This window comes from Rattus norvegicus, chromosome 2 (genome assembly GCF_021556685.1).
Source record: "Rattus norvegicus strain SHRSP/BbbUtx chromosome 2, alternate assembly SHRSP_T2T, whole genome shotgun sequence".
Classification (NCBI taxonomy): domain Eukaryota; kingdom Metazoa; phylum Chordata; class Mammalia; order Rodentia; family Muridae; genus Rattus; species Rattus norvegicus.
This window is the reverse complement of record NC_141535.1, coordinates 50465375-50490715: the sequence shown is the minus strand read 5'-3', so window position 1 is coordinate 50490715 and position 25341 is coordinate 50465375. Positions and strand designations below refer to the sequence as shown.

Sequence of the window (25341 nt, the reverse complement as noted above, 5' to 3'; positions counted from 1 at the left end):
GGGTTGTTTTGACATTTAGACATTGATTCGAGTAAAAATGAGGTCAAATAATTGAGTTGAGATCATAGGGTGGGGGACATGGATTCAACTTGGAATTGGATGTAATCTCGGTTCAGGTGCCTGGGTTCTCTGTCATGTAGGACTGCCCCATTAGATAGGGAAGACAGATCAACAAGAACTTTACTGCTCTCTAGTAGATTCCCACTGAGTTAGCAAGTGAACCGTGGGGAGTGAACTCACATTGGGTCATAGTGTTTATTTCTCCTACCAAGGTTGAGTAGTGCCAGTGACATGGATGTTTTACCTCCTTGGCACTTGACTCAGGGCCATGATTTCAAAAGCTGAGGTATCGGCTAGGACCTGGCATCTGCCGTTTGCTCCCGTCTCCTCATTTCCTCCCCGTGCATCCCACCACCGTGCTCTCATTTTACTACTACAATAGGGTGATAATTTGGGTTTTCCTTGTATCCGACTTGAACATCACTACTTGAGTAATTGTTTTTAAAGATAATAATTTCGCCTTAACATCATTGTGATTCTTACTTTACAGTTGTGTACATGAAAGCATACATTCAAACACACACACACACACACACACACACACACACACATCACACTGGAGATGGCAGAATTGGAGACTACTGGAGAACTGCGTGGAGCTAGGACATTAAGATGAAGGGATTAATGGTTCTGGGGCTTGATTATGTAATCTGTATGTGTCACATGCACGACAGAATGACATAGAACATCACACACACTTTGTGTCTATTTCTCGGTTTTGGTGTTCTATGTGTTAAAAGATGTAAGCAGCATCCTGGGTGGAAGATACATCAACCTTCGTACATCCCTTGCATCCATACGTGAATCATACCTATTTCAAGTTAAAAAGCAAATGACTGTGCTTCATACTGATTAGGCTCTCCTGTGCCGTGTTCATTGCTTGATATTGTGAATTAGTCATCCATGTTGTCTCCTTTGTTCTGCTTAAATATGATTTCACATTACCATGACTGGCATTACTAATTGAGCGGCAAAATTTCCTTTATGAACAGTAACATATCTTTTCTGTACTACTCTACTAGCCCATTGAAATGCTACTATCGTATGAGTTCTGGGTATCGTGCACTAAAACAGTTGACTACGGATATGAATGAATATGGAGCTTGAATCTCAAAGGATTTGTACTCTTATGTATAGCCACAGAGAAAGAACAAATACATTATCTAAATGTCCATCATCTGAAATAAGTTTGTAGAGGCAAAAGGATTCCTGAGAAAGGAGTTGCAAAATTGTTGACATACATTTTAATTTTTTTCTGAAGCCATGTAGTCCTCAGAACTATATGCATTTTGTTTGTTAAAATGGTACGAAAGACTGAATTAAGAATAACTTGGTGACATGCATCTATCGTCTCGTTGATTTTAAGTCAAATGGCATATTTTTGTTTTTAAACAATACTAGTGGGGAAGCAGTGTTAAAAACAGATGTTGGGTTTGGGAGCACAGCTGGGTGCCAGTGTGTCTGGTGTGTACAGGGTCCCAAGGTCTTCCCTCAGCAACACACACATGCAATTTAAATTCTCGAATGCGGTGCTAACTACAGAACACACTCTCTGGTATGGAAGGAAGACACGGGGATATCAGAACCAATTGCCCATTGTGAGGAGCATTTGTGTATTACTGAGATGAAAAGACCTGTGTATACTGAGGGGAAGGTAACACCCGGAGAGTAATGACTGTTTCAGGAAGGTTTGGGGAGACCTCCTGGCAAATCCACATCTGCCTGCTTCCTGTCTCCCCTTTCAGTCAGCCTTCTGTGTGGGCAGTGTGCTTACCCTTGAATTTGTGTAAACAGATGGGCAGCAAGGGGTTGGATTTTCTTGTGTTAAAGCATGACTCTTTCCACAGTAACCTAAGCCTCTGTCTTTTCCCTGTCTTTACAGTGTATCCTACTCAGTACACGTTTCAGAAGACTATCCAGGTATGCTTTCCCTTCGAGTTTTTATTAAGCACTTCTGACCATGTTGTTGTTCTGGAGATTTGGAATATGTGTACGTGCATGGGGACCATGAATCATTGGCAGAGGAGGCATAAAGACAGAAGAAGAATCCTGTTGATTTTGTGATTGTCTAATACTGGGCCCAAAGTCAAATGTGATTTCCTGATGTAGACATTATCACCGACTCACAAGATAGCCTCCTTTATAAAAAAAAATATTAAGTGCTTACTGCAAGTGAACACAGAAAAGAATTACTTGCTAAAGAAAAGTTCGACAATATCTTTATAAGAAATTATGAATACTGCTTATTTTTAAAAGCAAACTCACACAGGCCAGGTGGCGGTGCACACCTTTGATCTCAGCATTCAGGAGGCAGGGGTAGGTGAATCTTTTCAAGTTCAAGGCCAGCCTGGCCAACATAGTGAGTTGCAGAATAACCAGGGTTCCAGAGAGAGCCTATCTCAATAAATAAACTAACGGCACGCACACAGGTATGCACACACACACATGAGTACACCCACAGAGAAAATATTTAAAAGAAATAACCACTAGGTATGTTTCCCATATAGAAGCACAGCTAGGCCAGTTGAGAGAATCTTTGGTTCACTTGTAGTGATGCAGCCTGGTAAACCAAGTGGCCCCCAATGTGTAGCGCCCTCTGGTGGTGAAGAGGCGGTACTTTGTTCGATTTTTCTTTTTACTTTTTTTCTCAAGTCATTGGAGTGAGGCTTGGAAATATAACTTGGTCATGTGTAAAAACTTAAATAATATATATTTAACTTAAAAATATCTATTAATTTTACTTTAGGTGTATTAATTTTTGTTGGATCACTTGGAGCTAGTGTTACAGGTGGTTGTACGCTTTGAATTGAGTCAAAGTTCGGTAGAAGAACAACCAGTGTTCTTAACAATTGGGTCATTTCTCCAGACCCTTAAATTTTATTTTTATTTTATTTCTCGTTGTAATCTTGGGGATTGAACACAGTCTTGTGCATGCTAGAGGAATGCTCGCCCACTGGGCTACGTGCCTATCAGTTGAGAGGAATTAATTTTCTTATGCACTTGGCATTTTGCCTGCATGTGTGTTTGTGCATCTGTGTTTGCAGTGCCTGTGGAGGCCATAAGAGGGGGTTGTAGTCCCTGGGACTAGAGTCACAGACAGTTGTGAGCCGCCATGTGGGTTCTGGGAATTGAACTCAGGCCCTTCACCATCAAGCAAGCTCCCCAGCCACTAATATTAGAAATTTCTAAATAAAACATTGGATTTTATAATTTGTATTCTTCTTTTTATCAAAGTCTCACCTTGGAGCAAATTTGTAGTAAGTTTCCAAAATAATTTCATTTCCACAAGGCATCAGAGTTTCGATACATGTCTGATCTCAATTCGAGCAGGTCTCAGTTTGCTAGTGGGAGAAGTGGGTATTCTGCTTTAAGTGCTGAGGCTGAGGTCTGAAATGGCTGACATGTTGAGTACATCAGGTACAACACACACAAATAAGGTACTAAGTGCTAGTTTCAATTCGATCTAATACCGAATGTCATTATGGATGATGGGAAAAATGCTAATTATGACACTCACACTTAAAGGGTATGTGCTGAAGAAGCCAAGCCGTGCTGTGTAGGGACGTGGGACTGGGTCATAAACTATCCTCACCTCAACTCTGGTAATTGTTGCTTCTGGAGATCAGTGCTTTTCAGAGGCTCTAGAGTGAGCATCAATGTGACAGTATTTGTCGTCTTATTAAATTTGAATACAGATCTAATGGATATTAGTTAGTTAATAGGTTTCACTTTTTCAGACTGACGTTATTATATGAAATTATGTTTGTTTTTCCTTTATAATAACCATCAATTCCTTCCCTTCATCCCCACAACCTTCGTTGAATTTCTGGAATAAATCTTAATAATAGAAGATTTGGCAGCTTTGTAACAAAAGTAACATGTTTCCACTTGTCAAAACAAAGCATCGTTTCTTTCTTAACTGTGTTCCAGAACATTAATGACTCCTGAATGTACTGAATCTCTACTTGGCCTCCGCTGAGGGATAGCTCGTTCCCTCCTTTAAATAATAAGGTTACGCCACTCAGCATCTTGTTGTTACCTGTTGGAGCTGTGTGTGCTTTGCTTGTACTTGGTGTTATGGGCAGTCGGATGCTAATGGAACCTCCTGGCTCAGATCATTCACAGGGCCAGCAAGAAAGCCTGCCCACGCCTGTCTTTATAGATGTGGTAGGGCATTACCATGCTTATTGATTAATTTCATCTCTGAAGTTTTTCTCCTGAATGTCTTTTTGAAAAGTTCCTATGTTATTGAAATATCTGCCTTGCATTTTTTAAGAAAAAATATTTTATACCATTTGGCCTATTATTGTAAAGAACAGTCATCCGTATCTCTGTATCTGGTTCTCTCTCAGTTCCCAGTTGTGTTCCTTATATTTGTTCTTCTTTTCCCATGCTTTGGCTTGGTTTGTGTGACCCTTCCCTGTATTTAAAATTCTTTTAAGCAAATTGCTTCATTTACTGTTTTAGTCTGAATTAATAAATTCAATACTCTAGGCACTGCCTTCACTAATGCCATCTGGTAGTGCCTCTGGGCTTCTTTAACTGCCTTTTGAAGATGGGTTGGCTCAAGTGTTAGCTGACCACCTAATCTTGTTGGCACAGTTCCCCTTTATCCTCCTGGTCCCCCTCTGTCAGGAGCTGTATGCCACAGCCACTGAAGTCCCTAGGGACAGTTGTCAGCTTACAGCTTGTTCCGCCCACTCACGCCATCACCGAACACTCATTTCATAGCCTGTGTCTATGAAATGAAGATTTAGAGTCAGTCTTTCATGGAATCGAGCACGTGTAATGGCGTAGATACAAGGTCACTCTTTAAAATGAAGTGAAACCACCAGGCAACCTTCTGGCTTCAATGAGTCTTCTTAAGAAGATGTTTGTGGTGATGGATTTGAAAATGGTGTGTGCACTGCAAGTCACAAGTTGGCTCTGCTCAGACGAAACTTCTCCTTATAGTGCTCACACTTTCTCTAGTTAGGCTTAGCTACTACTGTGGTGACTGGATTTTCCCATCTCTTCTCTGTTGGGTCTAGAGGAATGAAGTGGTATTTTCCAGATCCTTTGTCCCCATGGTTCCAGAGCCTCAAACGTCCTGTGTAACTTCTGTGGGACTTGGAATGCTAGCACTGTCAATGCAGAGGCTTTAACATGTAATGGTTTCTACAGTTACCAAGTGTTTATCCCTTGTAAGATGCTGTAGTTTTCCAGTGATCATGGTTTTCATATTTAAAACATAATCCAGTGACAAAGTATTGACTTCTTAAAACAGAAAAATCCAAGCTTCACCCTGTAATAATCATGTAATCAATTAATTAATTTACATTAATTAATTTAAGAGAATTAATTGCCTTTAGTTTTCATTTCCTTGTCTTCTATGGGAATGATAATTGGTTGGCCTGAAACATATATGACAAAAGATGGCAACATTGTAGAGACAATTCAGGGAAGATATCCAGATTATAAGACAAAATCAGTATAACTAATATTTATCAGTAAATCACCCTTTCTCTTAAGTTTCATAGCAACCATGAATGGAATGACTTGACTTAAATGACCCTGTACTTGAAAGTGAGTAAAACCTGTGAGACTTGCTTTTCTCTATCTGTACTTTTCCATCCCTTCCCATTCCATTGGGAAGCCAGGGTAACGATGGTGGTGCTCCGTGGATGAGAAACGGAAATGCTCACATGGTTAATAGCTTAAGAACGCTCTTTACACCCATGCAAAACAAACTTAAGAACCTGTCTCCAGCGGATGAAGGAGGAAAACAAGACAAAGCTTAACCCCATGAGGAAAACGAAAGCCAATTGCAACACTCATCGGAAGAATCCAGTGAGGAAATTCAAGATGCAGTGTCCTTCATTGTTCTGTCTGAGGGATTCTGTCATCTTAAATGCATTCCCTAGCCCTACTTATTTCCGACTTCCCCATCTCTAAGCAAATGTGCTGCTGTCACCCATTTGAACTACTTTAGGGAAGTAGTTATTCAAACAATAGCGAAGATGGATCAATTCATACAAATAGCACTATGCTTATCAACATACTTTCCAGTTACAGAGCTAAGATTATGCCTTAGGTTAAAAGGAATGTGTAGTTAGTTGACTTCAGTATCTATATTTTTAAAAAGCTTATGTCAAACATAAATTTGTTAGTGAACAAATATATGTGTATGTGTGTGTATATATGTATATGTATATATGTATGTATATATGTATATGTATATATGTATGTATATATATTATATATATTATATATATATATGTATGAATGATTACTCACACACACTCACAAGCACACACAGTGTTTAAATTGATTACTGTGATTAAAGCAGCTAACATATCGTTCTCTTCCAAGCTGTGTGTTAGGTTCCTGGAACTTCTTCTCCTTACACCTTCACATTTGTACTCTCTGACCAACACTTTTCCACTTCCCTATCCACGGCTCCTGGCAACCCCCATTCCAACACGACTCTCAGCTTCATTTACTTCAATTTCTTTTGATTTCATGAGCAAAAGAGCAGCAGTAATTTGTTGGCTTTTGTCTTCTTTCACTTACCTGAGCTCCAGGCTTACTCACTTCACTGCAGAATTCTTTCTTTTCTTCTGTTTTCAAATGGCTGAGTAGAGCACTGCTTTATGTGTATTTAGCACCGTTCCCTCACCTGTGCATCTGTTGATGGATGCCTAGGTTGCTTCCACATCTTTTCCATGTAGAATAAAACTCCATGGTGCAGGAGAATGCACATTGCATTTCAGTGGACATGCCAGGAAATGGGCTGGGCAGCTCAATAGTCCAGAAGAAATGGACAGATGAGGCCTTTCAGGATCCTGAAGAATCCGAGCAGAGTAGTAGTGACTAAGGAGGCAGTCAGTTCCCTGTGTATAGGGAAGACAGAATTAGTTTCATTAAGTAGCACATAGCTTCCCATCAGTAAGAATGACTAAATTTAAGAAAAAAGAAATATCTGGCTCTGAAGGTAGCCATACTAGCCTTTACCTACCATCCCGGGGGGGAGGAGAGTAAGGGAATCTGAGGTATGAAGGTATCATTAATGTCATACACTGTCCAGAAACACTATGTCTGCATGTCTAAATACCAAAAAAAAAGAAAAGAAAAACAAAAATACCACAACACTGAGGAAGTAAAAGAGGAGGAAGATGAAGAGGAGGAAGAAGAAAATGAAAAAGAAGAAAATAGAGAGCTCACCTGCACCCCCCCCCCCTTATTTTAACCACTAATGTGAATGCGTGAAGCGCCTCACAGAGGAGAGTCCAGCTAACTGGCCGGTGTCTTGATGTGAAATTCAGGTGAATTCACACATTCTGCTCCTTGGTTTGTGATGTGATGCTACTTAGTAAACATGAGCATGTCACACTGTCCCTTATGTTATCTCAGAATTAAGCACACCCAGTGTATCGGACAGGGTTCTCCAGAGTCACAGAACTTAGCAAATGTCTGTCTATATTGACGGAATTTATTGTGATGACTTGCAGTCTGTAGTCTAACTAACCCAGCAATGGGCAGCTGTGAACGGGATGTCCAAGAATCTAGTACTTGCTCTATCCCACAAGGCTGGGTGTTTCAGCTGCTCTTCTGTATAAGCTGGATTCCTAAAGAGGCAGGTTCCCCCATAAGTGCGGGCAAGTAATTGCAAGCAGTCAAAGAATGAATCTTCCTTCTTCCAATGTCCTTGTATAGGTTTCCAGCAGAAGTTGTGGCCCAGATTAAAGGTGCCTGGATCTGGGACTTTCTTTGTCCCAGGCTGACCTTGAACTCAGAGATCACCTTGCCCCAGTCTCTTGGGATTAAAGGCATATACTACCTTGCCTGGGCCTAAGCTTTTCATGGCCACTATGCCTCAAGATTTCCCTTTCACGATCCAGGTCAGAAACTTGTACCTTTCAGCCTCAAGAACTGGATCACAGGTGAGCCCTCCAATTCTGGATTGTAGTTCATTCCAGATATAGTCAAGTTGACAACCAGAGATAGCCATTATACCCAGCTTGATGTTAAGGCTAATCAGAGGGGTGTGGCAGACTTGTCTTGTTGCCACTTGGTCTGTACCACCCCATCTCCCCTCATGATAACTTAATAAAACCTCTTTTTCATGGAGAGTTTTCTGTTGTGATTGAGATATATATATCACACTTGAAGGAGACAGGTAGCAAGTCTATCAATTAAAAGTCAGATTCTCACTGTTCTGACACAATATTATTATAACCTGTCTCAATAGGTTTTTTAAAAGATAGATCATTTCAGTTATCTGAACAGAAAATGGTCCATGTTTCTATTTGTTGAGGGTGTTTTATTTTTAGTAAGTTAGCAGTGTTTGTGTTATAAGAAATTTGCATTCAGATTATTTTACTCTTATTTTAACTTTTGGTTTGTGTTTTGAGGCTGTGTCTTATTGTGTAGTCCTGGCTACCTGAGAATTCACAGTCTAGTCCCAGGCTGGCCTTAAACTCATGGAGATCTTCCTGCCTCTGCTTTCTGAGTGCTGATGTTAAGATGCCCTCATACCCAGCCTATACATGGGCACATACATACATGTATACTTACATATGTGTATATATATATATATTCCTATCTTTGTATCTATGTATCTATCTATGTACCTATCTATGTACCTATCTATGTACCTATCTATGTACCTATCTATGTATCTATCTATGTATCTATCTATGTATCTATCTATGTATCTATCTATGTATCTATCTATGTATCTATCTATGTATCTATGTATCTATGTATCTATGTATGTATGTATCTATGTATGTATGTATGTATGTATGTATGTATGTATGTATCTATCTATCTATCTATCTATCTATCTATCTATCTATCTATCTATCTATCTATAGCTAGTCCAGTCCGTGTGTGTGCTTGTGTGTATGCAATGTGTCTATGTGTGTGTGTGTGTGTGCCCACGCACACACGCTATGCATGTATTAGAAGGTCAGAGGACAACTTTTAGAAGTCAGTTCTCTGCTTCCAACATGCGAGTCCTGGGCATTAAACCCAGGCCATCAGACTTGGTAGCAAAATCTCTTCTACCCTTAGCCATCTTGAAAGTCTGTATTATGGGACAGTTGTTAATGAGCTAGCAGGCTTATAGTTGCCCTTCAATCATTAATGACAAAGATAGATGAACCTCTGGGTATTGTATTATTATAACATTACTTTACCATAGATAAATATTTGTATTTACTAGAGAAATAGGTCCATTTATAGATTTTTGTTCCAGAGGCAAACATAGCATAGTGAATAAGGATTTAAAGTATAATTTAATGTTCAGTGTATGGTACATTTAGAGAAAATTGATTTACAGGAGAATAATTCTTGTGAGCTGTGGGGCTGCAAGTGGTGAAAGGTATCCTGATTCCTGGTCGAGACAGGAATCCTAAAAGGGATGGCAGGCACATTCCTAGCCTCCCAGGTCAGGGTCTCACTAGCTGCACCCCCCCCAATCTCCTGTAGAGAGTTTGAGACAGACCAAGTCACTTAGAACAATGCCCCAAGCCCCTCCTCCACAGGTGAGGACATGACCATAGGTCACATAGGCTCAGGACAGATCAGTTGTAGAGACAGGACCACACCCCCGAATATGTAGATGAGGTGACCCAGCCAAAAAACTGTATTTAAGGGTCGTGTTCAGAATTAAAGTTGTGCAAGGATCACTCCGTCCTCTGAGAGCTTCTGTCATAAGAGCTGTAACACCACCTCTTGGGGAAGAGATCTGCTGTCCCAAATTTGCCACCAGAAGCCCTCTTTACCCCTTGTCAGCTAGTCAGTCCCCTGTTGGCTAAGCCTGACCTGAAACAGAGGCAGAACAACACCTGCTCTGGCCGAGTTTTCCTCCTTTCTCCTGGACCCGCCAACCTAGCTGGAACAGAGATCTCCGTGGAAAACCTTCTGCACGGAGGCTCACAGTGAGCCTTAATGGCAGCTTACCTAGCAGCAATATGGAGACTTGCAATTTCAGCAAATTGCTACCTAGAGTTTCCACCCATCCCTTTCTCTGTCTCCTTTCCTTGCTGATATTTTTGGTTTTTGTTTCTGACAGGGTCTCCCCATATGTCCTGGATTTCTTTCTACTGTTGTGGTAAACAACATGACCAAAAGCAGCTCAGGGAAGAAAAGGTTTATTTGGCTTACATGTCACGATTACAGTCTGGCACTGAGGGAAGTCAGGGCAGAAACTCGAGCAGGAGCAGAGGCAGGAATTGTGAAAGGGTGCTGATTACTGCGTTGCTCCTATGGCTTTCTCAGTTTGCTTTCTTATATAACACGGAACTACCTGCCCAGTGTTAGCACAGCCCACACTGGGCTGAGTGACACACCCTCCCCTTGCAATAAATCAAGAGAATGCCCACATTCTCAGACGCATCCACAGACGAATCTTGAAAGAACCAATTCTCCTCTCGTCCTGTGTAACTCTAATATGTCTAAAGTTGACAAATCTAACCGGTAAACTGTGTAAAGAAGGCTGGCCTCAAACTTAATGACCCTCCTATGCCGGTCGGACTCAAGTGTTGGGATTGCAAGTGTGTGGCCATTGGGTTTGGTTTTGAGTTAAGAGAAGAAAACAACAAAACACCAAATATCCTTAATTATCTCCTCAGTTGTGTTCCTTGCCTTTTGAAATAGACATTGATGTTGAGCAGACTATTGTCCTGTGAGATGAACCAAACAGCGATATGCCAATTATCAGCTCCCCCAGGCTATGTTAGAAATGTCTGAGGAGCCAGGCCTAGTAGAGCCCTAAGAAACAGGCAGGAGGAGGCCAACTCTAAGGGCTTCATAGGGAGTCTCTGTCTCAAACCCTTCCCCCTAACAGAAGGAAAGCATGATTTTTGAATATTTCTATCTAAGATGTCTACATTTGTGAGATGCTATGGGCACCTTTGAAAAGGCCATAATTTTATGCGTAATTTACACCAAGGACAGCCTATGGTTCCCTTTCCTTGGAGAACAGCAGTATGCCCCTAATGAGAACTGGATTAAAGTGATGGAGATATAATTCTGTTTCTTTTGTAGAGGATATGCACTAATTATTCTGTGTCTTTCCTCATATTTCTTTGCAGACAATACATATGTGTCAAGTTCAGAAAATGATGAGGATGTCCTAGTCACCACGGACCCGATTCCTGTCATTTTCCATAGAATTGCAACAGGTAACACTAACGCTATAGTTTTCTCATCTTAGCTCAAGTTTGTAAACTGTTGTTGCTCAGGTGCTTTTTGTTTTCAATGAGGCAAATACATATATTTTCCTCTCGGAAATTCATATGTATAATTTTTATATCTCAAGTATATTAGCTTTTCAATAATGTTTAAATGTATCATGTCAGTATTACTCCTGAAAGTATTTCCATCCACAAGGACACTGCTAGACAGACTGAACCCAGCAGCTGTTCGCAACCTGTGGGTCGTGACCCCTTTGGGTGGTTCAAACGACCCTTTCACAGCGGTCAGATATCAGATATTTACAAAATTACAGCTGTGATGTAGCAACAAAACACTTTTGGGTGTTGGGGGGGTCAGTTGAGATCCCCTGGAATACAGGAAACCTAGGGCAGTCAAACTACCTTGAAGTGAGTTGTAGGACCTGAGGGACATCTCTGTACTTGCTCTTTAATTGGTTAACGTTTTTATGCACAATGAGAAACCAGAAGCTCCTGTGTGATCCATCTTCAAAGTACCTCTTCCTTCACAAAAGGGGGAGAAAAGCCTGGAACATTTTTGTCTAGGAACTCATGAAGTTTTAGCAAATAATACTCTAAGATCCAAAGTAATGAAAAAAATTCTTTCTTGCAGAATTAAGAAAAACAAATGATATTAACTGCTGTTTGTCCATAAGATCTAAATTACAAAAGGAAAATGGGGAGGTATGTAAATGACATTTCATTCGTCCCTTTTATTTTGATAGCATTTAAAACTTACCAGGTATTGTATTTAGTATATTTCGATGTGTGTATGGTGAATGAAACACAGACCCACGGCATTCTGTTTGGTGTTAAGATTAACCTAAGGAAGATGTGTCTGCTAAATTAATAGAAAGGAACCTAAATAAATGAAATATACATGCCATGTAATTTATTCTTCACATATAGCAGTATAGCTGACAGAAAAACACCCATATGCCTTCTTCATCAATGTGAGGGAAGGCCCTTGGTCCTGTGAAGGCTCGATGCCCCAGTGTAGGGGAATGCCAGGGTGGGGAGGCAGGAGTGGGTGGTTGGTGGGGAGCACCGTCATAGAAGCAAGGGGAAGGGGATGGGATAGGGAGCTTGCAGAGCAAAAACTTGAAAAGGGGATAACATTTGGAATGTGAATAAATAAAATATCCAATAAAAATTGAAAAGTTAAAAACTAACATAAAAAGCATACCTTACTGTATACAGTTTTGATGACATGTATGGGTTTTTTTAAAGCCAAAATAACAAAGTCACAGGAATAGAGTTATATTCTAGTGGTTTTTATCTGTTTTTAAAAACTTAAAACAAATTTGTTTCATATCCTTGCTTTAATTTTTTTTTTATTGGTGTCCAGCAAGGCCATCTGTGATCTATGAGTGGCTGTCAGGGCAGAGAAAGCACGAGCAAAATGAGACGACAGTTTCTCAGTTGAAAGTTACGCTTGCTTGGGTTCTCGCTTGTCCTACCCTTCACTGGAGTTTCCCTTCATTGTCCACTGTGAAAACTACCGCTTTAATAAAGCTGTCGATGACCCAAACCTGTTAGAATTTCATTTGATCCAGAGTCCTGCTTCATTTCATTAAAAACCTGAAATTTGGGCATGATTAGCAACACGGATGATGGAGTTCTGACCTTTTTCCTCTTCCTTCTCCTTTTCTTCTTCCTCCTCCTCTCCCTCCATTTTCTTTCTTTCTCTCTCTTTCTTCTTCCTGTCCTTGTCCCTCCCCCTTGTTCTTCTCCTCCTATATTAAAAAAATTGCTAATCATGACAGGCATAGCAATACTAGTGTGAATTTTAATTGTTCTTGAGATATATGACAGATGTTTGGCTCAGTTAATTAAAAACTCAGACATCAAATTAAAAGCATATTAAATTAAACATTTCAAAATTTGAATTTCTAAGCAAATCATTCATGTATACTGAAAGTTCTCTTTGTATTATGATTCATATTTAGTTACATAATTTGATTTTTTTTACCATTGCATTCCAAGCTTCCTCTTTCATACTGTTGCTTTGTGTTGGCAATGGAAGCGAACGCCATCTTGGATAGATAGTGCAGATGAACTTTTAAATAAGAACTGAATTAGTGCGAGCCTGTCAAAGATTGTATCAGAGAAGAGCTGCAAGCATGACTGATCATACACAGTTTGCAGTGTACCTGTAGGGAAACTGCACGTATTAGCATCTGGATCTTCAAGGAAGGTTTATTGTCAGTAGACGTCTCTAAATGAACCAAGTGCGTCTGCAGTGTTACCTCTGTTGCTCCTTTTCTTCATTTTTGAAGTTACGCTGCACCAACAGTGTGTTCTGTATGAAACCCTCTCATTCTGCCCAAACCTGTTTGTTATGGCTGCTTTCTGGTTTGTCTTTGTCATTTGAAGGAGTCAAGGCAGAATAGTACAGTGGAAGAAGACTCGGAGGGTGACAACGACTCTGAAGAGTTTTATTATGGAGGACAGGTAAGCGGCCCTACCTCCCAATGCAGCCATGTTTGTCCTGGGGAAGGAGGGAGCCCAGAAGTGGTGCAGGCCTCAATACACAAGTAGAAAACATCAGTCGTTGGTTTTTCACTTTCCACACAGTTTCCATTCAGACTTATATTGTAGATCTTTGCACTGGATTCAGCTACTGGAATTAGTCTATTAATTAGTTACGGAGGTGTGGGGGTTTGGCTAGGATTATTATTTGACTGTTCACATTGTTTATTATTGAATTTGGGTTAGCATGCAAGGAGATGGGTTTCACTCAGACATTCTTACACATAGGCATTCTACTCTGTTCTTACTCACCCTTTCCCCCTCTTTATGGTCTTCCTTTCTCCAGTCCCCTCCACCCTTCTCTTTCATCAAAGTGTGAGAACTCTGTTGATCCTCCCTGTTTCTCTTCATTCACTCTGGCAAGGCCACCTTCCTTCCCTCTCTTAGTGACTTTCAGCACCCCACACATACCTAGATTCCATGGAGTGAAAACAAGGACACTTTGTCTTCCTCATAGACTTTGTAAGAAATATTTTTACATGTTGTTATTTCTAAGAAAAGCATAGATTGTTAGTTGTAAATCAAAGATGATTGATATTTACAAATTCTGATGGGCAATAATTTTCTTGAGAAATACTTGTTTCTTGGTAAAGATATATGAAGAAGATTTTTAAATCTGCATATATAGCATGCCTACATATGTATTATGTAGGAGATATGTAACTCTCATGACTCTTTCAGAATAATGCTAAAATTTAAAACCAGGCATGTTATTTTAAGATACAACCATTTAATACATTGCTAGGTTTCTGTGACCTCCTTGATCAAATGCCTTTGTAGTTTGTGTCTGTGCGGGAAGGATAATATGATAAAATAGGCCTTTAAAGATAGTTAGTATGGAAGAGAATTAATGTGACAGAATAAAAAAATCAGTGCTTGCTAAATCAGACATACACAAGGCAGTAGAAACATGGGCATGGTTAAGTAGGTTTCCCTCTATGGAGTAACTTTCTAGATGTTGGGCAGTTGTCTAATACTGTCACTCCCAACACATGACAAATGTTACCTGTCTTAGTTAGGGTTTTACTGCTGTGAACAGACACCATGACCAAAGCTAGTCTTATCAGGACAATATTTATTTGGGGCTGGCTTGCAGGTTCAGACAGCTTCATCTAAAGGCTGCTAGTGGAAGACTGGCTTCCAGGCAACTAGGATGAAGGTCTTAAAGCCCACTCACACAGGGACATACCTACAGCAACACGGCCACACATTCTAATAGTGTCACTTCCTGGGCTAAGCAAATACAAACCATAACATTACCAGTATGTAAAAGAGGCTTTCCAAATCTGATTTTTTCCTTGCACTATTCATTCTTCCAGAGGGGAATTTGGTGCGTTCCTTCAGTCTAGATTGTTTCCAGGATATCTGCCGGTCATTCATTCCCTTTAAGCATTTGCATTTCTGCAGATAATCACTTTTAAAAATGAAATGTAGATCACTAAGATCATTGGAAGTAGAAAAGGCTATCTTCTAGGATGTGACTGTGTAGCATAAGTACAAAGAAAGAACCCGGTCTCTTGGTCTCTTCTTCTTTGCTATTGGAAGGCATAATGTGCTGGAGTATTCCATCATGCAGACATACGCTTGATTTACCTGATGCAAATTGGAACAGTAGTCATAAGTCACACTGAATAGAAATGAATGTCATATGAAGGATCACTTCAGAGCACAGTAAATAGCTCAGAATAAGAGAAACGAACAGAAGAAAACCAGTGTCAGTCGTGTGGTACTCAAGTATGCCATGGCTCTTTTAGTGCCATGGTACTCTTTAAGATTTCTTTCCTATTTGAGCATGACAGTAAGAGACAAAAGACTAGATTGAAGACAGGTAGATAGCAGACACAGATTAAAAAAGATATCCCAGTAGACTTTTCAATTTAATGATTCACCTCTTGGGTGCTGTGAGAGAGTCAGCCTTGTGGTTCACCAACTTTTGGATTCTGGATTTATTCTCATCCACCTTACTCTTCTGGAGTTGGGATCAAAGATATGTCTGTTGATCTTCTGCTTGCATAGCAGAACCAAAGGGGAGGGAAATACTGATGTGGCTCATGGCTTGTACAGAAGGACCAGGAACATTGTGAATAGATAAAGAATAAAAAATTGGCATTCCTACTGAAATCTACATACTAACAATCTACGTTAATGGGAGGATCAATAGTTCTAATTCTATATACATACGGACAACTGAGAAGCATGACATTCTCAATAGATACTTACATGAACAAAATACCTATATGCATGTATAAATAAATCAATGATTAAAAAGACTAATTGTAGTGAGAATCTTGTGGAGAATCTTGTTGAAGTAAAAAGGTTAATGTTAAAAGGTCTAATGTTAATTTTAAAACAATGAGCTATCCTCGCCATGTGTGAATAGAACTTTTCGAAGGTGCTGTTGGTCCACCTGTAATGAACTTTTGCACAGCTCTTTTTTTTTTGCCTCTTGGTTCCTTTGACTCTTTTCACTTAGTTCTGAACTGTCCTTCCTGGCAGGTGAACTATGACGGGGAGCTGCACAAGCACCCTCAGCTAGAAGCTGATCTGTCTGCAGTGAGAGAGCTCTATGGACCACATGCAGTTTCTCTCAGGTAAATGGCTTCCGTACTTTACCTTGCATTTGTCATTAGGGCTTTCTATTAGAGTAAATTAAAAAATTCTTTACAGTGATTATGTTTAGAAATGTTTGAGGAATTCCATTGTGCCTCTCATGGTGCCAAAGGACAGCTTTATGGCTTTTCTTTACATATTAAAGTAAAATTAGATGCATTAAAGAAATAATTATTTTGAGTGTTAGTTTGCAAAAGGAGCAGTCTCTAGAAGCTATGGACATACACTTGTGATTTCAGCACTTGGAAAGCTGAACCAGGAGGAATGCCAGTCTGAGTTGATTCAGGGCTATGTAGCAAGTAGCAAGGCCGTGTGTGTGTGTGTGTGTGTGTGTGTGTGTGTGTCTTTATTATTTACCACAATAGATAGTTCTTTCATCTGTGCCACATTGATGCAAACTGTGAAAGTAAATAATGCAGAAATACTGGTACCCAAATCATGTGGTGAATGCATGACATAATACATGATAGTTTGAATGACAGTGTGTTTTAGTCTGTAATTAGCTATACTCTGGCTATAAAAAGTTCATCTTACTCTTTTTTTTCTATTCAGTGTAAGACAACATTTGTGCCCTTACACTGGCATCTACAAGTCAAGCCGGCTTCTTTTAGAGTCTCGCTCTTTGTATCTTTGCATACATACAGTGTAGTTTCTAAGTCTCTGTGGAATTCTAGGCTTTTTTCCTGACTTCAATTCAAGCCCTAACTACCAACTGCCAGCTGGACTCCATTGCTTCAGAGCTCAGGTCACTTGCAGAAATTGCCCTTTGGTTGAGGCATACCCCTAAACACCTCAATTCCAGCCCTAACTACCAAATTCCCCTGCCGGGCCAGGTTTCCCCAGGACTCAAAGCACTTGTACAAGTTACTGTCTTGTCAGGGATCACTGCCTTCACACCCCACTATGAATGCCAGCTCCCTGAGCCCTCCTCAGATCTCTGCACGGATGGTTTAGTCTGTATTCTGGGCACCCAGCATTTGGCTGTTGAGTATATTATTTCTGTTGTTTTATTAATAATCTACTGACTAGAGAGATTTGCACTGCCTTTTGTTTATTTGTTGTATCTTGATTTGGTTGGCTTTTTGACTCATGATCCTGGAACTTAACATGGTATGGGGATGCTATACAAAATAGAGGATTCATGGTGGATTCTTGACAGTTGGTAGTGGCATCATCTGAAAAGGGACAAAAGGACACATGGTCTAGTTATCACTCGACCTCTCTAGTGGACACACCTGTATATTGAGAAGGTGAACAAGTATTTTGACTTGGTAACTCCACACAGCGTTAAATTACAGTGGTCATGTTCTTCATTTAGATTTGAGAAATAACTGATCAGTGCCTCCTCTGGCCTAAATAACTGAGGACCGTGTTTCCAAACATCTCTCTTGCTTTTGGAGATCCATCATACACATACAATTGTGCGATTATCTTTGGTAAATGAAATTTTTACAGACTTTAAAATCTTAGCCAGATAGTTCTGATCACCCCAGAGTTGAGCTATAGTATGGTCCAGCATAAGCGCTGTGAACGTTCAGTCTTCCAGAGTAAATCCACGTGGGTAGTGTAGGAGCCACCAGTAAATTATCCAAAACCATGGCTTCTTTTTTTTTCCTATGATAGTGGAACTTTTCTTGAAAACTTAAAACTTTGATTTTATGTACAATAATATTGATAGTAGAAGGCTGAAGTAAGAATATGATTCAACCAGAATTCAGCTTCCCATCTTCCTCTCAAAACATATAATGTGGGGCTGGGGAGATGGCTCAGTGGTTAAGAGCACTGACTGCTTCTTCCAGAGGTCCTGAGTTCAATTCCCAGCAACCACATGGTGGCTCACAACCATCTGTAATGGGATCCAGTGCCCTCTTCTGATGTGTCTGAAGACAGCTATAGTGGTGTACTCATATAAATATAATAAATACATCTTTTAAAAAAACATATGTTGTTGCTTAGAAAATTGCTTTAGTAGATGCATTTTTAGTTAAGACTTTTCTAGAACACATTTCCACATTTCCTGAGCTGTCATATGACTGTGAAATGTTTGTGTCTTCACCCAGTATTTGTCTGGCCTGTCTGGTGATTCATTTATATTTTCTGTCAGTAACAATGTTATTGACAAGTATGATGTGTTATAACTCTATAAGTGCTTGGAGTTCCAACCAAATGAAATACCTAAAAGTCAACAATGACTTGAATTTTTTCTCCTGGTCTATTTTTCTTATAACAGTTTTGATCTCACTTAAATCTCAGTACAAACCATGTTCTTGCCTTGTCTCGATATTTTTTTTTCTAGTTACAAAGGATGATTGCAGAATAAGTAACCTCTTTAGGTCTCATGATATGAAGCAAACAACAGCAAAACTTGTTCAGTTTACTTTAAGTAAATAAAATGAATTTATAGCCTATTCCAATCCTTAGACATACTGAGAAATGGTTATTTAGGCGGAAGGCATTGTACTCCTCCTTGCAGAGTTCTAAGTCTATTGAAAGCAGACTGTTCTAATTAGCAGTTCTTTAGCTTAATTGAGATGCATAAGAACTTAATGGAGTTTGAAAAGCAAAAGTACCTTAATATGCACGATAGGCTATTTGGTGTCTTTCTTTTTTCCTTTTTTAATGTGACACCTAATGAGAAAGGCAGCTAACCACATCTGAGCTCCTTATAAGAGATAGAAATAACTGATTGGACAGGTTGAAGCAAATCCCTTTTAAATGTAGGCAAACACAGATATAGAAAAAGAAATTCATAAGAGATTTATTACTAAAATTGATAATGGAAGCTCAATCTGTCCCTCCATCAAAAACAAGGTAGTGGCCGCATGGACCTGTGTGTTTAAGCGTTGGGGATGACTTTGCAGTCTTGTAAATGGGAGGTGTGTTGGATCCTGCAGGATAAATATCTGGTGGTCAGACTAAATGAGTTTCATCTTGAGTCATGTTAGCAAGATGTACTAGTGTGCTTTTCATTGTAAATGTAGTTCTCTGGTCATGTGTTCCTAAAATAGTGTGGATTAGCGTCATTTGAAAACAATTTGAGATGAGTAATTTTTAGAAATGGAAGGAAATTTCTCATCACTCTGGAGAAGAGATGGTTTTGGTCGTCACCTTGTGAAATACCAAATGTCAATCGCAAATAACTGATCCTTTGTGATGATGACATCTTCCCTTATAAACATCGCATCGTCCCAGTGCATACCCAACCTCTTACTGTAGCTATGGCCTGATGCACTGTGGATGCTCCCAGGTTCTTGGGGGTTGTACATTTTAATCTTATTTTACCAAGAGGCTGCTGGACTAAGCCTCTCCGACTTGCTGTTTGGAGAACCAGAGTATTCTGAGGATTGGATGGTTGAGGAACCAATGGGCAGCATTAGAAGGATAATGACAAACTGTTATATACTAAAAGACATGGGGTAACTCAGGATGTCTACCTTCTTCCGGTCCTCTAACTTTCTACCTCTTTCCTAAGAACTGCTTCCTCTTCTTTGTCACGTGATTAGATTGTCTTAAATTGACACCTTTGGTCCTAGGCATACACATACAGTAGTTCTCGCCAATGTATTATGTGCACTGGACAATGAGTCTGTGTGTCTTCTGGGTGTCGTCCCCCTTGGCACCTCAGTGATGACAATGACTACTCTAGTGCCATGTGAGGTGAGGTATTAAATCATTAGCATTGAGCCATCGAGGTCTTAAATATGTTTGTCACCACAGAAGTCTGTGATTCAGCAAACGAAGGTCTCAACCTGTAGGTTTATATCACCCTGTCTAGCATACTGATTCTCCACACTCTGGATTGAGGGCATTAAAAAAAATCTCTTAAGTGAAAATCAGGGAACTGATGAGAGGATGTTCACAGTACAAAGAAACTGAAAGAGAATGTTTTCCAGATGCACAAATGTAATTGAGACATAAGCTTCAGTAGCTCAGATCCTGCAGGCCTGCCTCTGCTCCCAACCCTGGACTTTGTTCAAGCCAAACAAATGACCACAAAATCACAGCAACTTTCTGTTCTTTTCATCTTATGAATGCACTATTGTTTCAAAGAAATTCATATTTCTCTCCTCATCTGCATCTAAAGTCTTCTCAGCTTGTCTTTTAGAAAATTTTATAGCCGTGTTGGATAGCAGTCTTAGAAAAGCTTTAATCTTCCCAGACTTTCTTCCTGATGCCTAAGTGTGCACATTGCTTGTCCCATTCACAAGCACCTCTCCCACACTGGGCAGAAACACACACTGAGATTGACATTCAAGCCGCAGTGTTTCAGATGCTACAGGAAGGTGTGTGTTTCTTCCTAAGTATCGTCTCAAAACAGCCCCGTGGTTGAAAGCAGAAACAATTAAATCATAGTCAACATTTCTCAAGAACCTGTGGTAGAATTGTGGATATAATATATACATATATACATATATTTTTTGATTGTTAATAAGTGAAAGTTAGATATCTAAAATGTTTTTATAATAAACATGTTCACAGATTATTTGATTCAAGTTGTTGTAACTATTGTAACAGTATAATTAATACACTGGGGTTTATCGAGAAAGGAAAACCAGCATACATGAGTATTCATATTCATGAGTATCATATTCAATACAGTGTACATTTTAAATATATGTTAATATATATTTGAATGTCTTGTGAGCATTTCTTTTCTTGGGAGGAGTGTATTTCTGCTTACATTTTATAGTCCATCACTGCAGGCTGCCAGAGCAGAAGTGCAGAGAAGGAACATAGAGGCAGGAACTGATGCTGAAGACATGGAGCAGTACCGCTCTCTGCCTTGCTCTTCAAGGCTTGCCATGAGCCTGCCTTTCTCCCTCCTTCCCTTTCTTTCTCCTTCCACTCCTCCTTCCCTTCCTCCCTCGCCCCCCCAACTCACTGACTACCCTCTGTTGTCAAGACCTATGGAAAGTTACTCAGACAAAGAAGAGGTCTTGATAACTGGGTCATTCCATCTGGACAAACTGTAATCATGCTTGTAATCTCAATGGAAACCATGAAATTACCAGCATTAAGGAAAAAGGACATCAGCACAGAAATGAGATTGTATATGCTTAGTGCCATTTGTGAACTCTGAATGGTGACACCAGTGGAACCATTTTCAGGGACGTGTCTGGACAGCACTGCAAATTGCCTCTTAGTTGTACACTAGTACTCTGCCATGGTGACGCAGAATGCCTGTGACCATGTACCTCACTACCTTTAAATAAACAGTGTCATAAATAGAGAAGACACTAAGTTTTGATTTAAAAAAATGTTAGAAATCATACATGAAATAATAACTATCTTAATTGCCACAATGAATGGTTTTAAAATTAAGCATGCCACCTGCTAATCAATCAGTCTTTTCTATTAGATCCTTTAGAGACTCTTTTGTGGGTTAGGATTTTGTATATGTCTGTGTCTTTCCTCCTGACTCTTAACCACAGTCTTCAAGCTAAGACAAACTCAGATATTCTACTAATGGAATTGTATAGAGGAGAGGAAGAGGAGGTGTGGTGATGAAGAAGAAATGAAGTCGTAACCTTGATAGACTGGCCACTGTGATTCCAAGTAGTTCTAATCCCTTTAATAACAGTTAAATAAATGTCGAGAGCCTCCAATAAGTCATTCCATGCATTTGACTTCATGATCACAGAAATTACTGTAAGGATACAGGTATGCAGAGATTTCCTTCTGAGGGAACATTCTGTCTGTATTCATGGTGCAAAGCATCAAATGCATTCAGGTGTTCTATTTGTTTCACAGTTGCTCGGCTTTAATTGCAACCATTTAAATATTTGATTATGAAGAACAACACAGAAAGCGCTAATCATATTGAAGAAGAGAAATAACAAAAAAGAATCCCTTGTGTACCATATGTGAAGATTAGAGGGAGATCGAAGCAAAAATGGTGATGTCTGGTGTCTTAGTCAGGGTTTCTATTGCGTTGACAAAACACCATGACCATAAAGCAAGTTGGGGAAGAAAGGGGTTTATCTGGCTTACATGTCGTCCTTATCACTGTTCATCATTGAAATGGGTCAGGACAGGAACTCAAGCAGGGCAGGATCTAGAAGGCAGGAGCTGCTGCAGAGGCCATGGAGGAGTGCTGCTGAGTGGCTTGCTACTTCTAGTGTGCTCAGCTTGCTTTCTTATAGAACCCAGGACCTCCAACCCCAGGATGGCACCACTCTCAATGGGCTGGGCCATACCCCATTAATTACTAAGAAATTGCCCTATAGCTGGGTCTTACGGGGTTATTTTCTCAACTGAGGTCCCCTCCTTTCAGATAACTCTTAGTTTGTGTTTCAAGTTAATATAAGACTAGCCAACACATCTGTCCAGGTATGGTGACTCACGCCTGTAATATCACATGTATGAAGCTGAATCAGGAGATCTATGTGTTTGAAACCAATCTGGCCAGATAGTGAGACCCTATCTCCCAAGAAGATGATGCTGCTGAGTTAATTTTATATACTTTATCTATTTCTGATATATAATAGCATCGCCTTTCTGAATACAGGCTAGGTATGTGTTTTTATAAAATGTACACCTTTCTAAAAAATAATCTTAAAATGGACAGTGTATTCATACAGACATTCTTTGATGCCTATGAGGGTAAGGTAAAAGAGATCTAGACATAATCTTTACTGGGCATTACAAAAAGCCCAGGAAATCTAAGATGATGGAAGAAAAGTACAAATGAGGTAATCAAAAAAGTAGAATATTTATTTTCATTATTTAATAGATTGCAGTGTGTGTGTGTGTGTACATGTGTACATATGCTTGAGGGCATTTGCCTGTAGAGGTCTGAGTCACCTTGGAGGCGTTGATTCTTTCTTTCCATCACATGGGTCCTACGGATCAATGTCAGTGCCTGCTCCGTGTTTTACACACCACACACAGGTTTGGGTTTGGGTATAGGTCGACAGACACCACATAGACATTTTAAGTTGTTTGACACCCTCATGTATTCATCCAATGAATTTTAGTTATTTCCATTCTCTTTCTTCACTATTCCCCTCTTCCCCTGGGACCCATTTCAACAAGTATCCCTCCTGCATGGGTGTCTGGTGTGCATGGCCCAGTGCATTCAGTAAGAGTCACTGGCCCGAGTATAGATAGGAGGTGATGTAGTATAACCCCATTGTCTTTGCCATTTTCCACTTGACTACGTTTTTACTTGACTGTTTATTAATTTCTTCACTATTAGTAATGTTAAATTGTTTACTATGTAAGGATGTGATGGTATCGTTCATTGATCTTTAGACTGGTATTCAATATAGAGTGAAATAAAGTGGTGGTTATTAACCATTGGGCTAGTTTGATGCTTGTATAAATGACATGTATGTGAAGAATATTAAAACTGCTATTTTGTTTTCATTCATACATAAACATACCTATATGCACGTGCTGGCACACATAATTTCAAGAGTTGCTTGGTTCATGGTAGCTAATTGTGCCAGTTCCCTGAGTCACAGTATTCTCCCCCCATGAGATTGTCCAGTACCACTACCACTCAGAGGAAAATTTAATTTCATTAAATTAAAAACTATTCTGTACAAAAGTCGGTTTTCATAATGACTTTCTATGACCCAGGGATACAGTTTTTAGCATATGCATGGAAAAAAAGAAAGGTGGGAGAACAAGACAATCTCAAACTGGATTGACTGTAATTCCTCCATGTGGGTCACCCTATCACGGCTTAGTTGTTGTCACTGTGTCAGACTCATGGCTACTCATACTCTTAATACTGTGTAACAGCACATGGACCAGTTTCCAAGTCACCAATGCTGGAGGTAGAAGGAGTATCCATTTCCATTTCATTGTGTGTCCCCCTTACCTCCTTACATCAGAAACTGCTTTCTTCAGTTAAGATCAGTTCCTTTTCCTCTGAGTGGTTGGTGACACTGGAGCAGTCACATACGGGAGACGACTGTGACTCAGGGAACTGGGAACTATTTGGTACCATGACCCAAGCAACTCTTGAATTTATGTATGCAAGCGTGTGTGTGTGTGTGTGTGTGTGTGTGTGTGTGTGTTCTGTTGTATAAATAGGCCAAGAAAGAGAGCAATCAGAGTAAACTGAATTACTTTACTCATATCCAAGGTCACTTCTGATCGTAAAGTCACCGATCAGAGTTAGTGACTACACTATTAATTAAGATAACCAATCATGTACAAACTATTTTTTAAAAAATGAAACTATTCGTGTTAATCTTTGCTTTTAGGGAATATGGAGCTATCGATGATGTAGATATTGATCTGCACATAGATGTCAGCTTCCTGGATGTAAGTATCAGTTTCTATAGTATGACTGGTACATTTAATGTACATTTATCTTTATTGAAAGAGACTCAGCTTGGATTATTTTATAGCACCATTTCCTCCTGCAGCTGTTAAAGTGATTTATGAAGATTGATCAATGAAGCTGAGATAATACATCTTTCTCATTGTTTTTCCATATATTGTAAAATGTCTGTTATAATAGCAATTCATTATATAAGTTCTCATTTTTATTGTCATACAGGAACTCAAAATGAATGAATGTTTTGGCCTTCTTTTTACAAAATACTGTTTTTTGAAATAATTTGTAGACCTTTATAATGTATGCATTATTCCATTAACCTAAATTTAAAATTTGGGTGTTATTTTTTCTTATTTTGAGGTCTAAAAGAAGCCAGACTTATTCTTTCCATATATTTGTGCAGGAGGAAATTGCTGTGGCCTGGGAAGTGATTCGAACAGAACCTATTATTGTCCGACTACACTGTTCTCTTACACAGTACCTAAATGGCCCAGGTTAGTCTTCTTTCTCTGTTGCTTTGAAGATTAACTATGAACTGTGCAAAATGGATATGCATTTGCTAATTGTGAACTTGTTAGGCATCTTGATAACTCTGTGGGTTCTGTGCTAAGCAAGATGATGTATCACCCATATAATTATAGAAAT

General features: G+C 39.5%; 1 protein-coding gene across 9 annotated transcripts in view; it reads left to right on the top strand.

Annotated features, from left to right (window-relative positions):
* Parp8 (poly (ADP-ribose) polymerase family, member 8) overlaps positions 1–25341 on the top strand; it is a 172395-nt gene that overhangs the window by 84394 nt on the left and 62660 nt on the right. For all 9 annotated transcript variants that reach the window (NM_001427069.1, XM_087618213.1, XM_087618246.1 and 6 more), the window contains 7 exon segments: positions 1943–1980; positions 11142–11231; positions 11875–11945; positions 13638–13715; positions 16290–16384; positions 24620–24680; positions 25100–25190. In NM_001427069.1, coding sequence (NP_001413998.1) covers positions 1943–1980; positions 11142–11231; positions 11875–11945; positions 13638–13715; positions 16290–16384; positions 24620–24680; positions 25100–25190 — 524 coding nt within the window.